This window comes from Cyprinodon variegatus, unplaced genomic scaffold, assembly GCF_000732505.1.
Source record: "Cyprinodon variegatus isolate N-32 unplaced genomic scaffold, C_variegatus-1.0 Scaffold192, whole genome shotgun sequence".
Taxonomy (NCBI): domain Eukaryota; kingdom Metazoa; phylum Chordata; class Actinopteri; order Cyprinodontiformes; family Cyprinodontidae; genus Cyprinodon; species Cyprinodon variegatus.
The window spans coordinates 228,276-250,250 of NW_015150645.1; the positions used below are offsets into that span (position 1 = coordinate 228,276).

General features: G+C 37.1%; 1 protein-coding gene across 1 annotated transcript in view; it reads right to left on the bottom strand.

Annotated features, from left to right (window-relative positions):
* The window catches only part of lrrc16b (leucine rich repeat containing 16B), a 131,215-nt gene that overhangs the window by 93,460 nt on the left and 15,780 nt on the right, over positions 1-21,975 (bottom strand). The window contains exons 3-8 of the mRNA XM_015379428.1: positions 14,411-14,461; positions 12,593-12,652; positions 12,385-12,506; positions 7,171-7,265; positions 6,692-6,762; positions 2,655-2,728 (exon numbers count right to left, since the gene is read on the bottom strand). Of these exons, the coding sequence (XP_015234914.1) occupies positions 2,655-2,728; positions 6,692-6,762; positions 7,171-7,265; positions 12,385-12,506; positions 12,593-12,652; positions 14,411-14,461 (473 nt within the window). The remainder of the gene's footprint in view (positions 1-2,654; positions 2,729-6,691; positions 6,763-7,170; positions 7,266-12,384; positions 12,507-12,592; positions 12,653-14,410; positions 14,462-21,975) is intronic.

A 21,975-nucleotide genomic window follows, 5' to 3' on the forward strand; every position in this document is an offset into this window, starting at 1 on the left:
GACGATCAGAGTCTGAGTGATGTTTTATTGACGATCAGAGTCTGAGTGATGTTTTATTTTGAAAAATATAAAAAATTGCGGTATTCTCTCCCAATTACATCAGTCGGTGCTTCTGTGCCTCTTGACACAGGTTAATTCAGTTCAAGACTCATCCTATCTATAACATCCTATCTTTGTGAACCGGGATTTTCTGCAGTTACAGCAACCAAAACAAAACTACGGAGCAAACTGGACATCAGAAGCACACTTCATGTGTCATTGTCCCCGATTACGCCTAGATGGGACCATCTAGTTGTTTTATTTTTATGCTGTTTGTATTTTATTTTATGCCCGTCGTATCATTTTACTTGATCGTATCCTCCCCCCCGCGGCCGGTCCGTGAAAATATTGTCTGACATATGGCGGTCCGTGGTGCAAAAAAGGTTGGGGACCGCTGGTTTAGAGGACCCAAATGCAGAGGCAGAGAGGCTGAGGTGATTTCTTGAAGTTTAATTAGTAAACACAAACAACTGAGGCAAAAATCCAATTCAAAATGTTACACAGACCAGAACCATGGAGACATGTGGGGGAAACAATCACAAGGAGCCAGGGTAAGACGAGGTATGACAACAACAGTGACGAAGAGCCAGCAAAGAGTGACAGCAGAAGGGGAGTATATATAGCTGACTGAACAAAGGCAGGGCTAACGAGCTGATAAGGAGCAGGTGTGAGTGGAGACAAAGAGGAAGCCAAGGGAAAAGGAACACACGCAAGAGGGCAACAGAGAACAACAAAGAAAAAACCTGAAAACTAAAATATATCTAGAAACACAAAGTAGAAAATAAACCAATGAAACGCACGGATAAAAGTTAAACAGAAAGTAAGACACCATAACAGAATCCTGTACAATCTTTTGTACATTATTATGCAACGTCTATGTATCACCTACAATATAGAATTTTTGAAAATACTGTTTAAAAAAAAAAATCTTTGTTTTCGGAGTTGCAAGCTCAACAGATAAAATGCACGTTAAATCAGGTGATTATTTCTAGTATTCCTGTTCATGTCTTTGTGTGTCATTTACAGTTTCTCTGTTATCGCCCTCTTTATTTTTTACTGACTAACTTTCATATGTTCAAAAGGAACAAACACACCTAGGCCTGAAAAACTGTTCACAAATTATAATAATAATTTTTCAAAACAACCTATGACTAGCTCCGAAAATACAGAAAAAAGGTCCCCAGTTTATTATTAAAATTCTAACTTTTGATAAACCCTTATTGAGACTCTAGGCAGCACATTACAATGAGTTGTTATTTTGTTTTTATATCAGCCTATTAAGATTTCTCTCCCTCTCTCTCAGTTATACCCGCCGCTCTAGTCTTGACTCGCTATGTTCTGGTTTTTAATGAAACTCTTGTTTATTTCACACTTCTCATCTTCAATAGAAACAACACAGATTCCAGCCCAAGCCTGTGCACTCCTTTTCTTTAAAGGCTGTGCTCAGTTCTTCTACTTTGACTGCAAATTTAAGCTGCATGAAAAGCTGTTGCTTTATGAGCAACATGTTTTTTATATGGTCTACAAGCAACCATAACTTTTCATTCATTAGACACTAAAAGTCTAAGACATTTGCCAGATACAAGTTGTCCAGAGTGGAATGTTTAGTCACATTCTCATGGAGCGCATGTTATTACTAAAACTTACACCGCTGGACCTTAGCATCTAGGCAGCACAGTATTACCGCTTTAGAGCCCACGCTCCCCATCTGTTCTAAAAATCATCGCTCACTTAGCCAATGTGCAACTCTTTTTGTTTGGCTCGAATCTCCTGTGTCCGTAACATCAGTCATTGAGAAATGTTGTAAGCACAGTCTGCAGTGTACAGTATATTGACTTAATAGAAATGTGTTCATATGTCATATCACCACTACTGAATAGAAGTACAAACCATATATATATTGATATTGATTTGTTATCCAGCCCTATTTAGAACTTTTTTTTAGATCTAGTGTTAATAGCTTTTTTAAATAAAAGCTCTTAAATTACTTGATGAATAAATGAAAATGTATTTTCTGGGTGTTAATAAATATATGGTAAATGGTAAATGGCCTGTACTTACGGTATATAGCACTTTTTCAAGTCAGGAGACTTGACCAAAGCGCTTTACACTACATCCATTCACCCATTCACGCACACACTCACACACTGATGGTGGCAAGCTACATTGTAGCCACAGCTGCCCTGGGGCTCACTGACATATATTACATATAATCTATATTAGACATTTTTAAATTACACAAGACCCTGATTGTTTAAAATCACTTCTACAATGTGTATGTCTGTGTACTGAAGTTCATGAAAAAGAAAGCCATCTAGAGGATTAATTTGCTATACAATTATGTTTGCAACCAAAACAATCGCAATATCGACAGAATAGAAAAGCTACAGATGTGTTCTTTATTTTTTTATTTTCTCTAAATGGCCCTTGGTGGATCATAAGCATCCTCAAATCACTATGGCCTTATTTTGAACGCCACTTTTAGGACTCACTTTACAATAGCATTATAGTGCTGGAGTCAAAGCTAGCCTCAAATTAAAGATGTTCTTTGATTGGTGAAGCTCTGTGAGCTCTAAATAGTGGGTCCTTTCTAAAGTTTTTAGAAAGTGTGTTACCTGCTGTCAAGATGGCTGAAGTCCATTAGGTTGAACTCCCGGTTGTCCTGAGAGTGGTAGATTGTGTCAACATCCTAAAATGACAAAGAGGAGAAACAAAAGGGAAATAGAGTCAAAATTTTAAAGAAATTGAGAGAAATACATATAAATCCAAACAAATTTTAATTAGATTCAATTCAAATGTACCTTATTAATTTCAAAGGGAAATTAAATGTTGCAGTAATTAACATGTTTTTTGTATATTTTTTCATCAAGGTGTTGAAGACTGTAGGCAGGAAGGATCTTGGTCTGTGTTGCACCAGATCTGGAGAAGCCTATTATTGAAGACACTGTTGTCAAAAAATCTCCTGAAGAGGATGCTCACTATTGTCCATAATCTACCTCACTTTATGAAGAATTCTTCTTTGTGAAAAAATCTCCAGTGGATTTCCTAGAACAGAGACGAACTTCTCTATCAGCTTGTCGGGCTTTTTTAGGTCATTTGCTCTGATGTTGTTACCCCAGCAGATGATGGAGGAAGAGATCACACTCACCACTATTGACTTAAAGAAGATATCTTGTTGCTAACACAGAAGGACAAAAGCTTCTTTAAGAGTCTGTTCTATCCTTTCTTACAGATGGCTTCAAAGTTTTGTCTTCAGTCTAGTTTGTTTTCCAGGTGAACTCAGGGTAAAAAAAAAATAAATAAATAAAAAAATTGAACTTTTTTGATCTCACAATGGAGAAATTAACTCTCTGTACTTGCAACCTTTACAGAGCACAAGCGCACTGCTCTAACCACTAGTCCAAGACTCCCCCAAATGTATGTTCCTCCACCACCTCCAATTCTTATGCCATGATGTCAACAGAAGTCAACTTGTTCCTGTTTCTTATGAAATCTACAATCATTTGTTGACATTCAGGATGAGATAAAATACCTCAAAGCGGTTCATTAGCTCTCTGTAATCAGTACTCTGAGTCCTCTGTTCTCTGTATTCTGTTCTCCATCTCTAATGCACCAAATGACTGTACAGTCATCCGAGTATTTCTGCAGTTGACAGGACTCTGTCTGGTACTGGAAGTCAGACGTGTGCGGACTAAAAATGAATGGTGAGAGTACTGTCCCCTGTGGTGCTACTGTGCTGCTTCAGTTCTGCACTGTGGAAATGAAAAAACATAATCCTCACAGCGATGTCTGCCTTGCCTAAATGGCAGTGGGTTTGTTGAAGCAGGTGTATGATGGTATCTTTAACTCCAAGCAATAAGAAAGCAGCAGGGGGGTCCTGATATCTGCTTGTTTGTTTGATCAGGTACAACACCAGAAGTCTCTCTGGGACCTTCATCATGTGGGATGTCAGGGTGACAGGCCTATAGTCACTGAGGACTATAGGCTGAGTCTTCTTTGGTACTGTAACAAGGCAGCAGGTCTTCCACATCACTGGAACTGTCTTCTGGTTCAGACTAAGGTTGAAGAGGTGCTGGAGAATTCCACAGAACTGCTCTGTACAGGCCTTAAGGATTCTGGGGCTGACGCTATCAGGACCTGGTGATTTATTACGATTCAGTCTCTCTAGTTGACAAAAAGGTGAAAGGTGGAGGGAACATCATTTACTGATTTGGTTGACAACAAACTTGTAGAAACAGGAGAGTCAATGGCAGATGAGGGCAGGATGTCCATGTGACTGTGGGCAAGTGAGAGGGATGCTGAGCTTGTTTCTGAATTAAAATTGTTGAAGAATGTATTCAGTTTAATTGCTCTTTCCAGACTTCCATCTGCTTAGCATCCATTTTTGTTAAAGCCTGTGATCCTCCTCATCGCTGACTACACATCTTTGGTACTGTTCTGCTGGAGCTTGTTTTTCAGCCTCTTTCTGTATGCCTCCTTGATTTCTCTTATCTTGACCTTAAGTTTCTTCTGTACACTCCTCATTAATTCCCTGTCTCCCTTCTTAAAGGCTTGTTTTTTCTTTTTAAGCAGTTGCTTCAGATCACTTGTGATCCATGGTTTATCCCACCAAGCAAAAATTGGTTGAAAACACATTTAAAAGACAACATGATTTATGTCCAAATGACGTCTACATTTGGTTGAAAAGTAAAAGGTGATCAGCTGTAATTTTCAAATCTTTTAAAACGCCTTTCAAAGTCTTTTATTGGACTAAAATGGGACAAAATCAGGACGACCAAACACATTCCATTTATCTGTTTTTGGACTAAATCAAGACTATGATAGAGAGACCAGATTTAGCCTAAAAACCAATTCCTAAATGTTTGGGGGGATATTTGGGAAGCATTTCAATGTTCAAGTAGGGATGGTGTTATCTTCATAGGAATTTATTTAGTCAGTTATTGTATTGAAGACCTATCCATCTGACTGACACAGTGCATCTCAATCTGTAGCCTGAAAAAAAAACTTGCAGGGCTTCTTTAGCTTTCTGTGACCATCTTCTTCTGCTTCTTTCTAATGATGGTTTTCCATTACAAAGTCTCTTATACTCTGAGCAGAAAATACAACAAGATGAGGTCTTCCTTCAGAGATGTAGGAGTCAGCTGGCATTAGCTGACAAACTGTTGGAATGTTGGCAGTGTAGCTGAGAGTGAGGTGTGATTAAAATTAGCAGTTACTGCCACAAATGCATTTGGCTGTAATTTGTGGAGCTTAGCAACAACAGAACTGGTTACCTCACATGCAGTGTCGGCAACGGCAGAAGGTAGAATTTAAATGGTTACTAACAAAATACAGGATAACTGTGGGCAAATGATATGGCCGGAAATCAACTGCCAACAGTTTAATGTCTTTTAACATTAGCATGTGCTGGTTGACAACATCTCAATTTCACAAGGACTGCCAACCCACCTTTTTTGTATTTTCCAGTCTTCTTTACATCTCTATCTGCTCGTTATGTCAATTAGCCTAGCAGAGAGACGCTGGAGTCCGAGACATGATCCTACAGCAACGTTTTAGTAAAACACATAATGCTGCATTGCCGATATTCTAGCTGGGTTCTTTCTATGGCTTGGAGTTCTTCTAACTTCCTAAAGATCTCACATTGCCAATGATGAAGAATGAAACAGATGCCTTAAATTTCTTGCAGCCACCTTACGCAGTGCAATTCTAGAAAGTTAAAATATTCAGTTTATCTTCATTGTTCTTTCTAGTCTCTCTGATCTTCCTCCTGACTGCCTAGACCAATTTATGGCAGAACAGACATAGCAACATCATATTCATTAAATCAGGTATTGGTATATATGGCTGGGTGTGTATTTCCTACATTGTGGAGACCATTTGCCACAAATCACTGCACACACTGGGGACCAAGTGTTCTAGTGGGGACCAATGTCTGGTCTGCATGGAAACAAATTTTGTTTTAGGGTTAGGTGTTCGGTTTATGACTAAAGTTTGAATTGAATTTAGGTTAGGATTAGGATTAGGTATTAATCCGCAGTGATCAGGTTTTAGGGTATGGGGTCACGGTTAGGCTGTAGAACTTACCTACAAATGAATGGAAGTCAATGAAAAGTATCCACCGGAATGGTGAAACCAGACACGTGTGTGTATCTGTTTTCCGGAAAATGTAATCAGCACCCCCATCATCAATTGAGCGAAGTAGGGAAGTTGTGAAACATTTCTTGCTCCCACCTTGCTTCTGACATGATCTTTGGTTTAGGAGTAAATTCTCACAAAGAACAAAGGTCTCTGTGTGTGTTGGCTCTTGAAGTCCTGACCCCTGCAGTCAACAATTTGTGAATATCCTGTATTTTGTATTTCTTTTCAATTATTTTCTTCTAGCCTTTCATTAAGATTTTTGGATTCATCGGTCTGTGAAATCGATAGTGTTATGTAATCAGATTTTCTGATAAACAAACGTCACTAACAATGTATGACTTTTTTTTAACAAACCTATGAGTTTTAGTATTTCTCTGATTAAACAATTACTACGATAATTTCACTTTTAAATCAGATTTACTGACATGCACTGGTGTGTATCAGATTAATTTCAATCGTCCAAAGAAATGAATAATAATTGGGACCCAAAGGAAAATTCATATGGTATTCTCACCCATTGCACTTCTTCTTTGCAGCCAATTCCGTTGTAGTCACATAGAGCAGCATATGTCTCAGAAAAACCACCTGAAATGATGAGGAGATACATTCATGTCAGTTTAGAAAAGAAACAACTTGAAGTTAAAGCAAAGCAGCTGAAGCACAATAAAAGGTGTGGAGATATATGAAGAAAAAAAGATGTAGGCCAAGGATGAAAGTGAATGTCAGTATATTTAGGCTCCATTGAGGTGAGATGAAAGCCTAGAAAAATATCTTCAAAGGGCTATTCGTGTAGATTAAGAGGATTACAAGCAAAAAAAAAAAAAAGGCAACAAGAGTAACTTTGGGTCTCTGACCCACTTAGGGACAACTCACGAAAAAATTCCTTTTTTTATACTGTGAGAAAGTGTCACAGTGGAGAAATGGACTCTCAAGTGCTGTCATTATTGATGTCTAACTGTTCGCATATGTGTTAGAGAAGGACAGAAGACTAACCACAGGTTTTAGGAGGCTCTAAAGATGATTCCGAGCTGGGTGAAAACTTATGGCTGCCATCAGGGAGGTCTCCCTCTGCTCGACAAATAGGAGGACTGAAAAAAAGAACAAATTGATCAGCTGAAAGCAAATTAAAAGACAGGTCCTGTTGAGATAAGATGTAACTTGATGTGTAATTCCCACGGTGACAAACCAAACAGGCAGACATTAAGTAGGTGTTTTGATCCTGATCATTTCAACAGCAGAGAAGATCAGTTTTTAATCTTTCTGTTAAAAACTTTAAAAGGTAAAAATTTGACATAAAAGGTTGGTGTGTCCAACCTTTTGACCGGTATAAAGTGTCATTACATGGTTTGGCTTTTGTAAACCTTGAATGTGTTGGATGTTTTATTAAATCACATTTAAACACCAAACAAAGATAAGTCAAATTTCATTTCATAAAGTAAATAAAGCAATCTAATCTGACCTGGCCCCATTTCAAAATATATTTGCTGTGTGAGAATGTAGTCTTCTGTCTTTGTAGAGCTCTTTTTTCTTAATTAAATTGGAAATATTTAAGCAGGAATAACTAATTGAAATTTAAGTTTGTTTTTCATCAAGGCTAGAAAGTTATATTATGTTAGAAAGCTGAATGAATAGCTTTACTGGTATAGGAAGTTGTCCAACTCAGCAATGCTGCCACAGACTATCACCACCAATACAGTAACTTGTTTGGCTGCTGTCTAATGTTCTTTAGGGATGTTTTCTGGCAAATGTGCAATAGACTTTAGTGGCTTTATTTATTTTTTTATTCTTTGAGGGTTACATTGGAATGTTGCTTGGTTTTTTGCTGAATCTTTTATCAAGCTTTTTTGAGTCTTTTATCAACCCATGAACCTTGAAAATGAAGAAAGTAAATTCTCCAGTGCTTTAATTGTTGTTAACCTCCTGGATTTGTTAAAATTATGCTCTTAGAGTGTTATGTTACACCACACCAGAATCTTAAACTTTAGAAATCACTCTATTACAGTTTTCTGACTGACAGATATCACTGTAATGGGATGCTTAGTGTCGGTGCATGAGATGTTGAAAATCTTTTATACTACTTAATGCTTTCATGCAGTTTCAAAATCAGTAAGGAATAATTTAATGTTTATAGCATGGATATTACCAAAGTTAGCTAGCGTTCAAACAAGAGGTTTGATTTTAAATATTGTTGAGTATATAATGCAAAGCGTACAAGTCAAGTGATACAATAACTTAATATGCAAGATGGTTTATGTCTGGCAGAAATCAATGTTGAGGAACATTTATACCCTAGCCCTCAAAGATTTGTCCCATAAATACTTTATTTTACATGTTAGCTAGAAATTCAATCATAAAAATATGTACAAATATAACATCAAATGAGTGAAATCTGTATATTTTTATGCAGAGCCATCCTGGTGATCAGCAAGCAAACATTTTGTGGCTCTATTGCATAAAAAACGTTTTCTTCTCAATAAAGACAAATTGATTCAGAAGAAACAACAAAGATAAACTTTAAATAATATACGGTTGCTGGATCAAATGCTAACAAATTGTAAAAAAAGAAAATGTGTGAAAGCTGAAGAAAACATTGGGGAAAACACACACAATAAAACTAGTGCCACGCTGTTAATGTTAATTAAAACCCAAACTTAGTTTATTAGCCAAAGGGAAATTTGCAGATTTATCTATCATTGATTCAATTAATCTTTGCATTATATAGGGTACAAAAAAAATCATACCCTGAAATACTCGTTGAAGTTCTAAAGACCCTTAGTTTGGGAAGAACCAGCCTTGATTCCATCCCTAATATACAAATATATATGCGTGTTTGTGTAAGTCACGATTAAACCACTGAAACAAGATTCTATGATAATTCATCCAACAGTTCATGAAACATTTATCCAAAAACCTGCAGTGCTGCAAGCACATCATCATCGGGGGACACTGACAGAAATCATGCCCAAAGGGAGTGGGTAATGAAAGGCTCAAGGATTTAGTTGTAGGTTGCTCAAAATGAGCAGAATGTTCTGTAAATGATTCCCTTTCCTTTTAAAGCTGTGCTCAAAGGCTTGGCACCAGGCAGTTCTCCAGCTTCAGTCCAACCCACCGCATTTATTATCGGACTGGCTTCTGCTGTTAGTAATAATAATAATAATAATGTATTTCTCCTTAATGGCTGAGTTATATAAGCACACCAAGAGAGAAATTTAACTAAAATTGGCCTATATATAAACTATACAGCTACTGTAGGCTCCATAATATATTTAATACCATCACACTGTCCTAATTGCCTTGGGAAATTTGCAGCAGGCTTGTTTATTTCATTATGGTTTCTTTTGTCAGAGCTAAGATGTATTACACAGACCTGCAAAGGCAAACTTGTTATGAGATTGCTTTGGTCATATATAGATAAAAAGTAGAAAGCAGAATTCAGTCTACAAAATTTTATGAGGTCTTGCATCATAAACCAAGCAAATAAAACACACATATGCTGTCTTCAAAGGAACGTAACTTTTTTATAGTACAACAAAGTGTGACTGGATTCTGAAGCAAAAAATAACACCCCATTTAGAATTAATACCTTTAACATTTTTTCACATTATGCCAAAACCTTTTGACTACAGTTTTGTATTGGGATGATTGCTTGTTTTTTTCAATAGAGCCACAGAATATGTAAAAAAATTAATGCTTTGAAAATTTAAAATCTAAAAAAAGTGTTTGTACCGTAATTATCCTGCTTTTGTCAAAACTTTATTGTGGAACATTTCTGTGAATTTAAAATGGACATTTGTAAAAATGAGGGGAAAAAACCAAACAATAAAAGATAATGTGTGCTGCTGTTGTTTCAGAGACATTAAAGATAATATTTTTTAAGTCACACAGAGGTCAACTATCCTCCCATTAAGCCCAGAATTGAATCAACATATAGCCTACTTTTTTAACTGCTCGTTGATTTGTGCAGGCAAAACTATCATTTATAGTGATTTGGTTCTTAAGATAGAAATATTTTTTAATTACGGCCATACCAGCAGATGTTAGTCCCGTGCTCATTCCTGATATAAATTTGTTGCATAACATAACATGTCATTCCTGTCCTGGTACTGAATATAACAGTAGCATGTCTAACTTATTTAGTGGCTGAAATTATTGTTTAATATTTAGTAAATCATCAGCCTCCCAGACTTTCCGCTTTGGAACTGTAGTTACCCCTGGCAACCACATGTCATTTCCTATCAAGACTTCGACTCAAACAGACTTTATTAACATTTTGTACACACAGAGGGTATACAAAAAAAAAATCGGTCAAGAAAACCCACAAAAAAATTCAAATTTTAAAACGCAACAAGGAATAAAAAAAAAAAACCGCAAGGAAAAAAAGGAAAAAAAAAAACGGGAAAGCATATACAAATTCCAAAATCCAACACTCTGCGCTTTCTTTTTTTTTAACCCAATTTAAGCAAAAATCAACAAGCCAAAGGCAAGGGGGAAAAAACCGGTCCGGAAACCGCCGGAACCGCAACCGAAGCCTGCAAAGCCCCTTCAACCCCCCGGGAAAGGCAAAGGAAGGGCAACCCGGCAACAATTCAAGAAAAAAACAAAACCGAAAACTAAAAATGGGGAACGCCGCCAAAAAAGTAACCAAGGAAAAACGGTTAAAGGCCCTGGAAAAAACAAAAAAATTTGGAAAAACCCAAAAAACAACTTAAAAAAAAAACAGTCCACTTTGGTTCATCCAGAGGCAGCTCTGATTCATTTGGATTCTGCCAGACTTCCTTTTAGATCTACACCAGCAGAAAGAACTGATGCTGTGCAGTGGCAGACCGGGGTCTGAGATGGAAGTAAGGGATGACGATGAACAATCTCTATAGGACTAAATTAAAACAGCTTTTTTTAAAGCCACCTAAAACTTCTCGAGAGCATTCCGTATTTCTACCTTTGTTAATATAATTTATCTCCGTATTCCATTTTAAGTGAAGAAAGCTTCACCTACAACTAGTCCCTGATTGCTCGCTGTGTAGCGATATTACAGAAAAGTTCAGCTTATTTCAACTTCAGCGATAACCACTCTGCTCTCTCAATACAGTGCTGCTGTTTGACAACACCTTCGCCCTATCTAGTAGAATAAGGGCACCACATGGAATTCACCACTGGCCACTTCACTGCCCTTCCCTGCAGGGTTTGTATAGAAATTCTATTTGAATCCACCACACTCGACGTGGCCACCGTGTCCGGTCTGAACGCACCATTAGTGTTATGTCACACAGCGTTTTGCATGTCTAATTTGAGTTAAATGTCACATTGCATGTAAAGTTTCAACAAAACATGTCAAATCGTATAGTCATACCATCAAAAAAATTTAAAAGAAAATACAACAAAGGGTTAGGAATGTTCTAATTTGTGCATATAATGTTACCTGCTTCATTTTTCCGAGAGGATAACATCGTCATGCCGTTAAGTTCAGCACACACCATGCTTAATCCTGTTTGTCAACAAACCCCACACATCTGACCACATTCGCGACCTTAATCCTTACCTTATCACCACAATCGTCGGGTGGCAGTTATTTTTACACCACCTGCATTTTTTCACTTCAGCACAGCAGAACCAATCGTTTATGATGATTGTGTAATCAAACACACAGTATTATCTCTCCCTCTTTTCCCTCTCCTCAGTACAAGCAAGCATCTGGTAGGAACTGAATGCATGAACAAAAAAAAACATTTTAATCTACTGTATAGAACAGGATAGAGAAGGCCTTAAAGGTCAACAAGCAGAATGGAATCAAAACCTTTGCCTTTCTAAAATATTGGTAAAACTAAGAATTATCTCCATTCTGCCTGCTTGCTCATACATGTCAAAAACTAATTTGTGATTAACTAAAAAGAATCCAACATTTTCTTTAGACCAGGACAGTTAAATAATGGCTTCTTGGCTTTAGAGCGCTGCCTTTAGAGTTTAGGTTTACTGCTATGTCACTGCTGCTGTGTTTTACAACTACTTTATCTGCTGCAAACAATTGCCAACTCAACTGCTGCTGATTTGGAACATGTGTTTGAGACATAAAACTGACAAAAATTACAGCAAAGATAAAAAAGAATATGACTGCTGCAGAAATAAACCAACAATGATAGCAGCTTTCCAAAAGGAAGTCTAGTGTTATTCATCTTAGCAAACATGTCTTGGTTTAGAAGAATGAATGCTTACGCATAAATTGAGTTGTTGAAGACCCGAGAGAGGGCGTAGTTGATGTGGCTGACCATGTGAACCAGTTGGTCCTGGGTCTGAAGCCTCAGAGTGTAGGTGGTCTTGTCTGTATCGATGACCACCTGAACATAGACATGAGATTTGTTCTTCTGCTGTATTGATTTACAATCATTAGGTGGTCTACATATTGATAAATGGTGCTTCTGACCTGGTGGTCTGGGTATGTGTTCATTGCTCTGATTTCCAAAAAGTTGAAGGTGGTCTCCACCTGAAAAAAACAGGAACAAAACATATTTTCAGTTTCCAATCATCGGCAGAACATACAATATAATATAGCTTATGTATATACACAATTTACAACAATTGACACCTTAAGCCTCTTTATTGGTTAAAAAGGTCTGATTCAAAAACAGAGTTATAGAAAACAGATCAAAAATTGTTTGATATCAGTAAGATTAATTCCAATACTAACCCAAAATACCAACTCAGTTTCATTTCAAATGAACTAAGACACTAGTTTGTAGTGTGGGAGGAGAATAGCCTCCATATTTTGATGACATATTTTTGTTATTAAGCTTTTAGGGCAACCAAATAACACCGGCAAGACATTTTAAATTACTTAAATGTCATACTGTTTCTAACCTACTGAAGGCAGCCGTTAGATATTGCTGAATAGTGAAATTACTGTGGAAACCAGAGGCAAAAGACAACCTTATGACAAGTATGCACTTACAGATAGATCCTGAAAAGCCAACTGAATGATGAAAACAATGTCCACTCCATCAATATATAGACTTCATCATTCTCAAATGCCTCAGTAGCTTTATGGCACAGTAAAGGAAGTAAAATAACCTAAGATGTGGAATCTCTTCACAATGCATGAGACATTCCCAAGTTGAGAACTCAAAAGCCCTTTTTAAGAACCAAACAGCAAGATAATCCTTTGAAATTATGAAATATGTCTTCCATTTGCCCACAAACAGGTAAAGGAGGTAACCAATATCAAACAGTAACAGGTCCATCACAGGTTGGGGTGATGGACAGAGGAGTTGATTATGGCAGCACATTAACAGGTTCTCAGCACAAACATCCTCTCTGTCACATCAGATAGGAGTCAAGACACAGGATGTACCAAGGTGTCTGTAAAAAAGTCCATAAAAGGGTCTTCATAAGGTTAGCAGGCCTTTGCCAAATTTGATGACATACTAAAGAGGTAAGTCAATCATTTAAATCAGCTGTATTGGAGCAGGGATGGATCTAAACTCTGCAGGACATTAGGTGTTGAGGACTAAGGTTAGAGACCCCTGGTCTGGAAAATAATAATTAGGTGTAAAATACTGTCAGGCAAACTGTACAGGAAACATTTTAAATAAGTGAGAGGAACAGTGTGCAGGAACATCTGGATGCTTGAAGGTCTCAAGGGGAAATAAAAAAAGGTGTGGAGAGTCGATGCCTTAGTGGTTCCAGTGGTCATTGATTCATTAAGGTTGTGACCCTGAGATTTATGACTTGGTTGCAAGAACAACTTTGGAACTTTCTGCAAAAGAGCAAAGTCTTTGGGGGGTTTGACATTGAATTTCAACTTAAGACGTTGTATAGATATCTATATTTGTAGAACTATTTCAAAGACAAATAGTGTTCAAACCAAGAGTTAAAATTGAAAGTCTACTGATTAAAAGTCAAGCCTGTTTATTTAAGCTGAGGAACTGAGCTTTATGAGTAAATTGGTAAAAAATTAACTGTGAAGTTTCTCTTAATGTCTGTTCCTGGCTTATGCAGTGCGCATCGGGTTTTATTGGGAATAGGATTCATTTCAACAATGCCAGGCTTTTGCATTCAGCATGTTGTCATAAATAAATGATCAAAAATAAGTTTTACTGTCATTATCATTACATAACATCACCACAGTTGTAAACATTGTTTCTGCTTTTCTACTTTGAGAACTGTCTTTTTCCTTTGCATTACCATGGGCTCAAATCTTGAGAGCACAACACATTAAATTCCACTGAGAGTGAGTAATATTTACCTTGGTGGGCACTTTGACAGCGAAGAGATACAGTCTCCATGTTCCCAGGACCTGAGGGTAGAACACATTCATTTTTCTGTCACTGAGCCGGAAATGCAAGATGCAAATCACAGCAAAAAATAGCACGGCACAAAACATTACACAAAGAGAGTAAATCATCTCTGCAGTTCATCCAAATGTCTTGTAAGTCAAACGAAGCACTCTAAACATTAGCCTGCTAATGGCGTCGGGTTAGGCAGAATGTGAAAGAAATATAATGATGAGCCTGAGTCATGTGACAGACTAATTTATTTCAGTAAGTTGTGTTGATGGAACTAAGTAGCTATTATTCAACAGATGTCTCATTGTGCAAGAGAGGAAATCATTGGTTGAACAAGAGGGAGATGGAAGACAAAGAAGAGGACGAGCTAAAAAAGAGGTGCTTTTGTTGGACAAAAAGGGCATTAACATTTTAAAGTGTCTGGGGTAGAACAGGAGAAGCACAACAAGAATATATTAATATTCTGCCCATCCTATTAATCTCATTTATAATTCAGAAATCCACAATTAGCATACCCCATGTGTGCACAGTGCATCTCTGCTCAACTCCAGTCCTCTCTCTGTCTACTGGTCACATTTGCTCTCTACTCTTTTCCAGCCTACTTCATAGTTCTCTTTCTGTCTCAGTTCTAATTCTCTCCACTGTTTTATGTCATTCCTCTGGATTTTCTTCATCCTCTTGGCCCATCCCTAATCCCTCCCATCCTCATGTGCTTCACTGTATGTCCTCTCTGTCTGGTTTGCGCCTACAACACCTCAACGCAACACCCCTTTCTCACTGCTTCCAGACTCCCTCTTCTCCCTTTGCGATTTAGTTCTTTCTATTCTTTTTCTGCTCTGTCGCTTTCAATTCCTCAAGGCCTTTCTGAGCTGAATGGCTAATGGCGCCCTGCAGAGAGTCAGAGAAAGGAAGAAAGAAAATGAAACATACAAAGAAAAAAAAGAAGAGGGGAAGGGTAGATAAAAAAAGCAGATACACTGATCCCCCCCCCCCGATAATAGATTCTTCAGATTTCCCTTAACTATACAACAACCTCTTCGAGAGAATCCGGCCTCACACATCAGCCCTGTTGTTTTAAATATACGGACATGCATAACGGACTCCTACAGAGTTGGAGACAAAACAAAAGAAATAGAATAATCATCTATATCTAAAGAAAATTGAATGGACCTTTTTTGAAGATTTAAAGTCATATAAGATCTTAACGACAGTTATAAATCCAGAGATAAGCACGGCCCTTACAGACTGAGACGGGCTAAGACATAAACAAATAATTATAAAATGAGTAATAAAAGCCTTCAAAAGACCTGCAACTTGACAATGAGCCTCCTGATATAAACAAAGACATCAATAATGCAAGCTCGCCAAATGGCCAGCTGGATTCTCTGATCAAGCTTGTTCGGAGGACTGTCCCCTGTCTCAATAAAGTATCATACATTCTCCATTTAGGGCATCATTAGGGAAAGACGCTCCAAGTAAAACATTTTTTAATGTGCTGCATCAAATTGAAAAAACTGAATGGTGGAAACCGAGTGTGACAAAGAAGGCAAGAAAGGCACACATATCACCTCCTGCATGCTGTAGTTCAGCCAAATGTCAGCTTTCTTTTAACAAAGCAGTACATGTTTACATCAGTCCATCAATTCGCAGTCGCTGTCGAACAATAATGTGAAGGCAACAGATATATATTTACGTATAGCAATATAATATAGTACAATAATACAATATTATGAGCAACATAATAATAAGTTTATTTATACGTAAAACAACAGAAAAATAAAGCAGCCAGAATCTATTTGTTCTACATCTTGTCATCCCATATTATTTGGCAGATGGAACCTGAAGTGCAATGAAAAAATGATGACATGGGTCATCACTGCATTTCACAGGTCACTTTCACACAACATGCTCCCTTGCAAATACACAGGGAAAATATATATGTGGAAATTCAGACTTACTCCTGAAACTAGTTCTTTGTTTCCTGTTAAATAAATAAATGATAACATCAAATAGATTAACTTGACGTATCAGTTAAACTACAGTTTTAGAGCTCTAATTTGTAATGGATTTACAAAAATGTATGGAATTATAATGTTAGCTATTAACAGCTTTTAAATTTCCAAAGTCACACAGACATTCTCACGCCAAGCATGCTCCACAGAAGAGATCGAAAAAATGTCTTTGCTGTACTCTAACTCTACTCAGCTTTCTTGTTATCTGCACAAAGTCTTGTCACTATTATAAATTAAGTGCAAACATGTGTCAACATGTAAAGCAAGCGAAAGGCTATGCATGCTGCAGAAAAGAGGCATCAGGATGATTTATAAGGCTGGCTATAAAGACCACACAAATCCAATGTTCAATCAAAACTGTTCTGCTACTGTTTAATTTCTCTGATCTGGTAAGATCACCTATCAGTTGAGAGAGAGAGACAAAGAGAGATTGTAAATCAGGCCTATTCTACATCAAAATCATATATGTGGAAAAAAAAATGTAAAGAATGTGCACTTCAGTAAGTGGAGTGAAAGCATGGAGCTCTGTGTTGAATTAAAGCAATGTCTAAATATTAGAGTATTTAAGAAAATCCCCAAACTGGTTTTCTTGTACTAAAAGTAAAAAAATGCACATGCAATTAACCACCCCTTATAATAAATTGTTGGAAAATCAGAGCTTCTGTCACTGCACATCAGTGTATGCTAGCTCTGACACAATTCAGAATTTATTCACAATTTAATTGTGGTTAATCGATTATTGAAATAATTGTCAACTCATTTAGTAACCTATTAATAATTTACTGGAGTATAGAAGCTCTATAACAAGCTGACAGAATAACCCACTTAGAGCAGTAATTATGTCAAAATAGTAAAAATATATAAACATTTTGATTTTAAGGTTTAAAAAAAAAAAATTCTTCTGTCAATATGCTCTATCAAGAACTACTCAAGTGGAAAAGTTTCAGTTTCACCTGGTTTTATTTTTATAAAAAGTCTTCTTTAAGGAACCTTTTGCTATCAAATTATTATTTAATTAATCAAAAAATAATCAATAGATTAATCGATTTGCAAAATAATCATTAGTTGCAGCTCTAGTGTATACATATTCATACAATGAAAAGACAGATGCATAGAAAATCCCTTTACTAAGCCACAATGGGGAAATTGTGGTGTAATATAATGAATGTAGCTGTATGTGCTATGGGTAAAAACTCTATGAATCAAGATGTGTGTAGTAGAGTGATGAGCTCTCAAAAACCAAATGTGGGAAGACTAGTATGGTTACGACGGACAATGTGTTACAGACTCAGCTTTTTTTTAGCTCTGTCTTTCTTTGTAACTCAAATTTACAATGCTGCTGCTTTACATCCCACTCCCCTCCTATCAACCTGAAAAATAAACTTCATAAAAGAATCACCTGTCATTGGCCTCAACCAGTAGTAAAGTGTTCTGCAATATTTATAGTGGCAGCGTTTTCTTTTCTCTAAACTCAGTTTCTATCATGTTTTGTATTTAAAATCACTATAGCTGCAGCTATAGGAGCAGCTCTGCTTTCTCTGAATTTAGTAAAAGAACCCATAAAAATCTATTTATCACTTTTTTCCCAATTTTGCCCAATCAAATGGAAATGAATGTCTACATGTATGTTTATATGAATATAAATACATGTATTTGCACACTCAATACACAGTGGATGATGAATGGACCTAAGTAGGAATCAAGAAAATTGTTGTTAATAACAAGGAGAAGTTGTATGATTAAATCATTTTCAATGCATACAGTACACCTTTTTTGGCATGATCACTAAATATAAATAAAGTGTTTAAGTATATAATTAGCAAGAGATAATATTTGTATGTGTTAAATTTGGAATTTGCAATTCATTTAACTTTTTTCCTCCATCTATGTCTTCTGACTGAATAACAAAAAAAAATCCTCTACCCTTTTTTAAATCCTCATTTATTTCCCCTAACCATCTTTTTAATCTACTATTAACTCTTTGCTGTTTTTTAAGTCCTGATGATGGTGTGATTTTATTACATTGCCACATACAATGTTATTTAGGATTGATGTTATATTACTGTGTTTGTTTACCTACATCAATCTGAACAGCTGATTGAGGTAATTAATTATGTGGGGGATACAGCCAAAAATATACTTTCAAATGGGTTTTCAAGATTATGTCCTTGGGTTGAGCAGTGATGCATGAGTACCCGCTTGTCATCAGATAAATGAGTTTTCTCAAAAATTTATTAAGATGCAACAAAGAATTTCTAGCTATTTAATATCAATTAACACAGCAAGCCAGAATTCAAAACAGCCCAAACAAGTCAAGATCGGACGATATGCAATTGTTGTTGCATTATGTCTGCTAACACTGTCCTGAGAAGTTAATTCCCAAACCCTAAAAGCTGCGAAAAGAGTGTTATTATGCCCTGGTAATGGTTCAAGATAAGATGGTGAGCTTCTTTGATGTGGTCTGCAGAGCAGCCAGCAGGTGACATTCTTAAAAAAACAGATGAAGTGACAAATGAAAAGGATTGGAATGTTAAAGATGACTAGATGAGAGGTACAGAAGTGTCCTTGCTGTGATGGCACAGTGTCAGAGGCTCCATTTCAAAGAACCACCTAGCCAGCCAGCCAGCTAGCTGGACCCGGGAGCAACGCTGTGAGAGCAGGATGAGGCATGTGTGTCAGTCAGGAGGGACTGTGCAATGAATACACGAAGAGAACAACTTTGTTTCTCCCTCTCATATACAAGAGGGAGGGCAGAGGGTGGGGGCTTATATTAATCTTAAACTGTCAGGCTCTGGGTCTTGCACTTCAAACGAAATGGTGGAAATCAAAGCATTTCTCTAGATCATGTGTATGATTGTGTGCACGCGCCTGTGCACTGTGATGTAGCCTCTGAGGAAACACGCAGGGGGCCGGTTCCAGATTCGGTCACCAGCAGTATATTTTGCCCACAAGGGCATCTCCAAAACAAGCACACAGAAAAAAAACCTGCACACACACATCAAAACCAACCCAACATGTTACACATTCGTGAACATACAGAAACTGATTTAAGATTTCATACAACACCCCTTGGACCTTTTCATATTTCATCAAGTCGCAACCACAGTTTATGGGACCTTTTAGTGAATTTCATGTGATAGAGTGTTAAAAAGTAATGCTTTGCCTTAAATGTGAGAGAAAATGAGAAGTGATTCCAAATATTTTTAAATAATAGCAAATTAAAGAATGAAGTGGACATTTATTTTGAGTCCCCCTGAGTCAATACTTTTTAGAGGCATCTGCTGCAATTAAAGCTGCAAGTCCTTTCAAGTTATTTTTATTCTTCTTTGCAAAACACTTCTAGGTCCAGTCAGGTTTAAATAAACTAAGGCCACAACATGGTAATGTTGCTATTAAATAATGTGATGGAAACATTACTTGCAAAAACTGAGTTTCTTGCATTAAGCAATAAATCTTAACTGCACAATAAAAAATGATTTGCATGATTTAAATCAGCTCAAAAATTTCCGTTGCCTACTTGTTCACTTTCTTTGTGTCATCCAGTCACTTTCTACTGCAGACTGGATGACAAAAGATTTCACTCTGGAGCATCAGCTCAACTCCCCCCTCCCCTTCTCCTTTCTTTATCACATTGAGAAGCGAACTCTTGCGTCAGGTACTTGCCCGCCACATGATCTCATGTACCTCCTAATGTTTTATGAGCGCCCTGTGACTGAGGAGAAGCAAAGAGAAAAACTAAAAGAGATTTTAAAAAAATGATAGAGATTAAATTGGCTTCAGAGACAATAACAACAGATGTAGTGTGGAAGCACTTTGGATTCAGACCAAATGACAGTGGTGAAACTTTTTGTGATTTTTGAATACAGTAGCAACTAATCTTAGCAAAGCAACAACAAACTGACTCTGCTCCTAAAAATGGATCCTCCTTTGGAAACAGTACAACTGACGGGGCAGTCTCCATCTTCACAACAGTCCATGAGCATTTAATCGTGAAACAACATAAAAGGCAGTGAAAAATGGTGCACATTCACCACGAGGTTCACCTAATCTCTAAATGTATGTTGCATTTTAATATTTTCAAAAGAAAAGCTTTTTTTTTTTTATATTTCAAAACATCCAACTCCCAGTATGAACTACCATGAAAAAGTATAACTTAATTGGGTTAGAACAGGGAAAATATTGATGTCCCTGATTCTGTTGTATGAGAACATTGTAAATCCAATAAAACGAAGAATAAATTCAAAGATCAAACTGTTCATCAGATTTCTTCAGAAATTTGTAAACAGAAATCAATAGATTTCATAAAAAGATTCTGATAATCCACACAGCACAGTGACGTGATTAAAACAGGTCAGGCAGAAGAGAACAATGACAATGAGTGAAATGGTTACAAGCTGAATAAACACAGCGACTGACCGAGGCTAAATGGTTGCAGAGAGATGAGAAGGAAGGAAGGAAGGACAAGTGTCTGGACTGAAAAGAGAGGAATGAGTGGAGAGAGAGAAATACTCTGGGTTGCTTTTAAGTCCTGACAATGCATGGTCACACTCATTCACACTTTCTCTCTCTATCAGAAGGGAATAGAGAAGGTCAGCAGTCACACTTTACACAGGCTACCCAACATGTCTTAAGACAATCAAAGGCAATTTCGGTCCTAATTACAGCGGTGAACATTCGCCATGCACCATCAAACGATAAATCTAAAGGCTTGCAGAGAAAATGACTTCATACAGGCAGCCTCAAAGGAATACAAGACATAAAAAGAAATGCATGGTAACTTTCGCTATTACACAAGCATATTATGCGTATATGTGTCAGAGACAGGATGCCAGAATGCAGGACTGAGCCGCAAGTACAGTCCATCTTTGCTTTGCAGCTTTGTTGCCTTCCTTCAGATCCTAGGACCCAGCTGGGGTTCTTTGGAAAACTGAGTCATCTAGCAGGCTCACTTTCACCATCTTAAATTATGTAATTCATAGCGAGTGCTTTAGGCTTTGTTTACTATCAGAGCTGTCTTGTGTAGCAGACATAGGTTCCCTAAACAAAAAGGCAAAAATTCACAGGATCCAAAGTATTCATTAGCAAAGACTGCCAAGTTGATCTTTTGTTGTGTTTCTTTAGGGTTTCAACTGAGTTCATTAAACCACTGAAAATGAGGGTGTCAAACCTTTGATGAATAAAAACTGAATGTTATACAGTTCAGAGCAAAAATAATGATACTCTGAACTTTTTCCTCTTTTTTTCACATTACAACTACCACAATTTAAAAAATCATTATAAAGAAACCCAAGGAACAAACAGACAGGGTGGGGAGAGTTTTGGATGAGTTAAAACAGGGATAGGTTACCAGAGTTGCAGCCTAAAGGCCAGGGGGAGCTAAAACAATCAGCAGATCAGGTGGGATAATCTCAGGATAACTATTAGGCTACGTTCACACTGCAGCCTGAAGTGACCCAAATCCGATTTTTTTGCCCATATGCAACCTGGATCTGATCTTTTCATGGCAGTCTGAA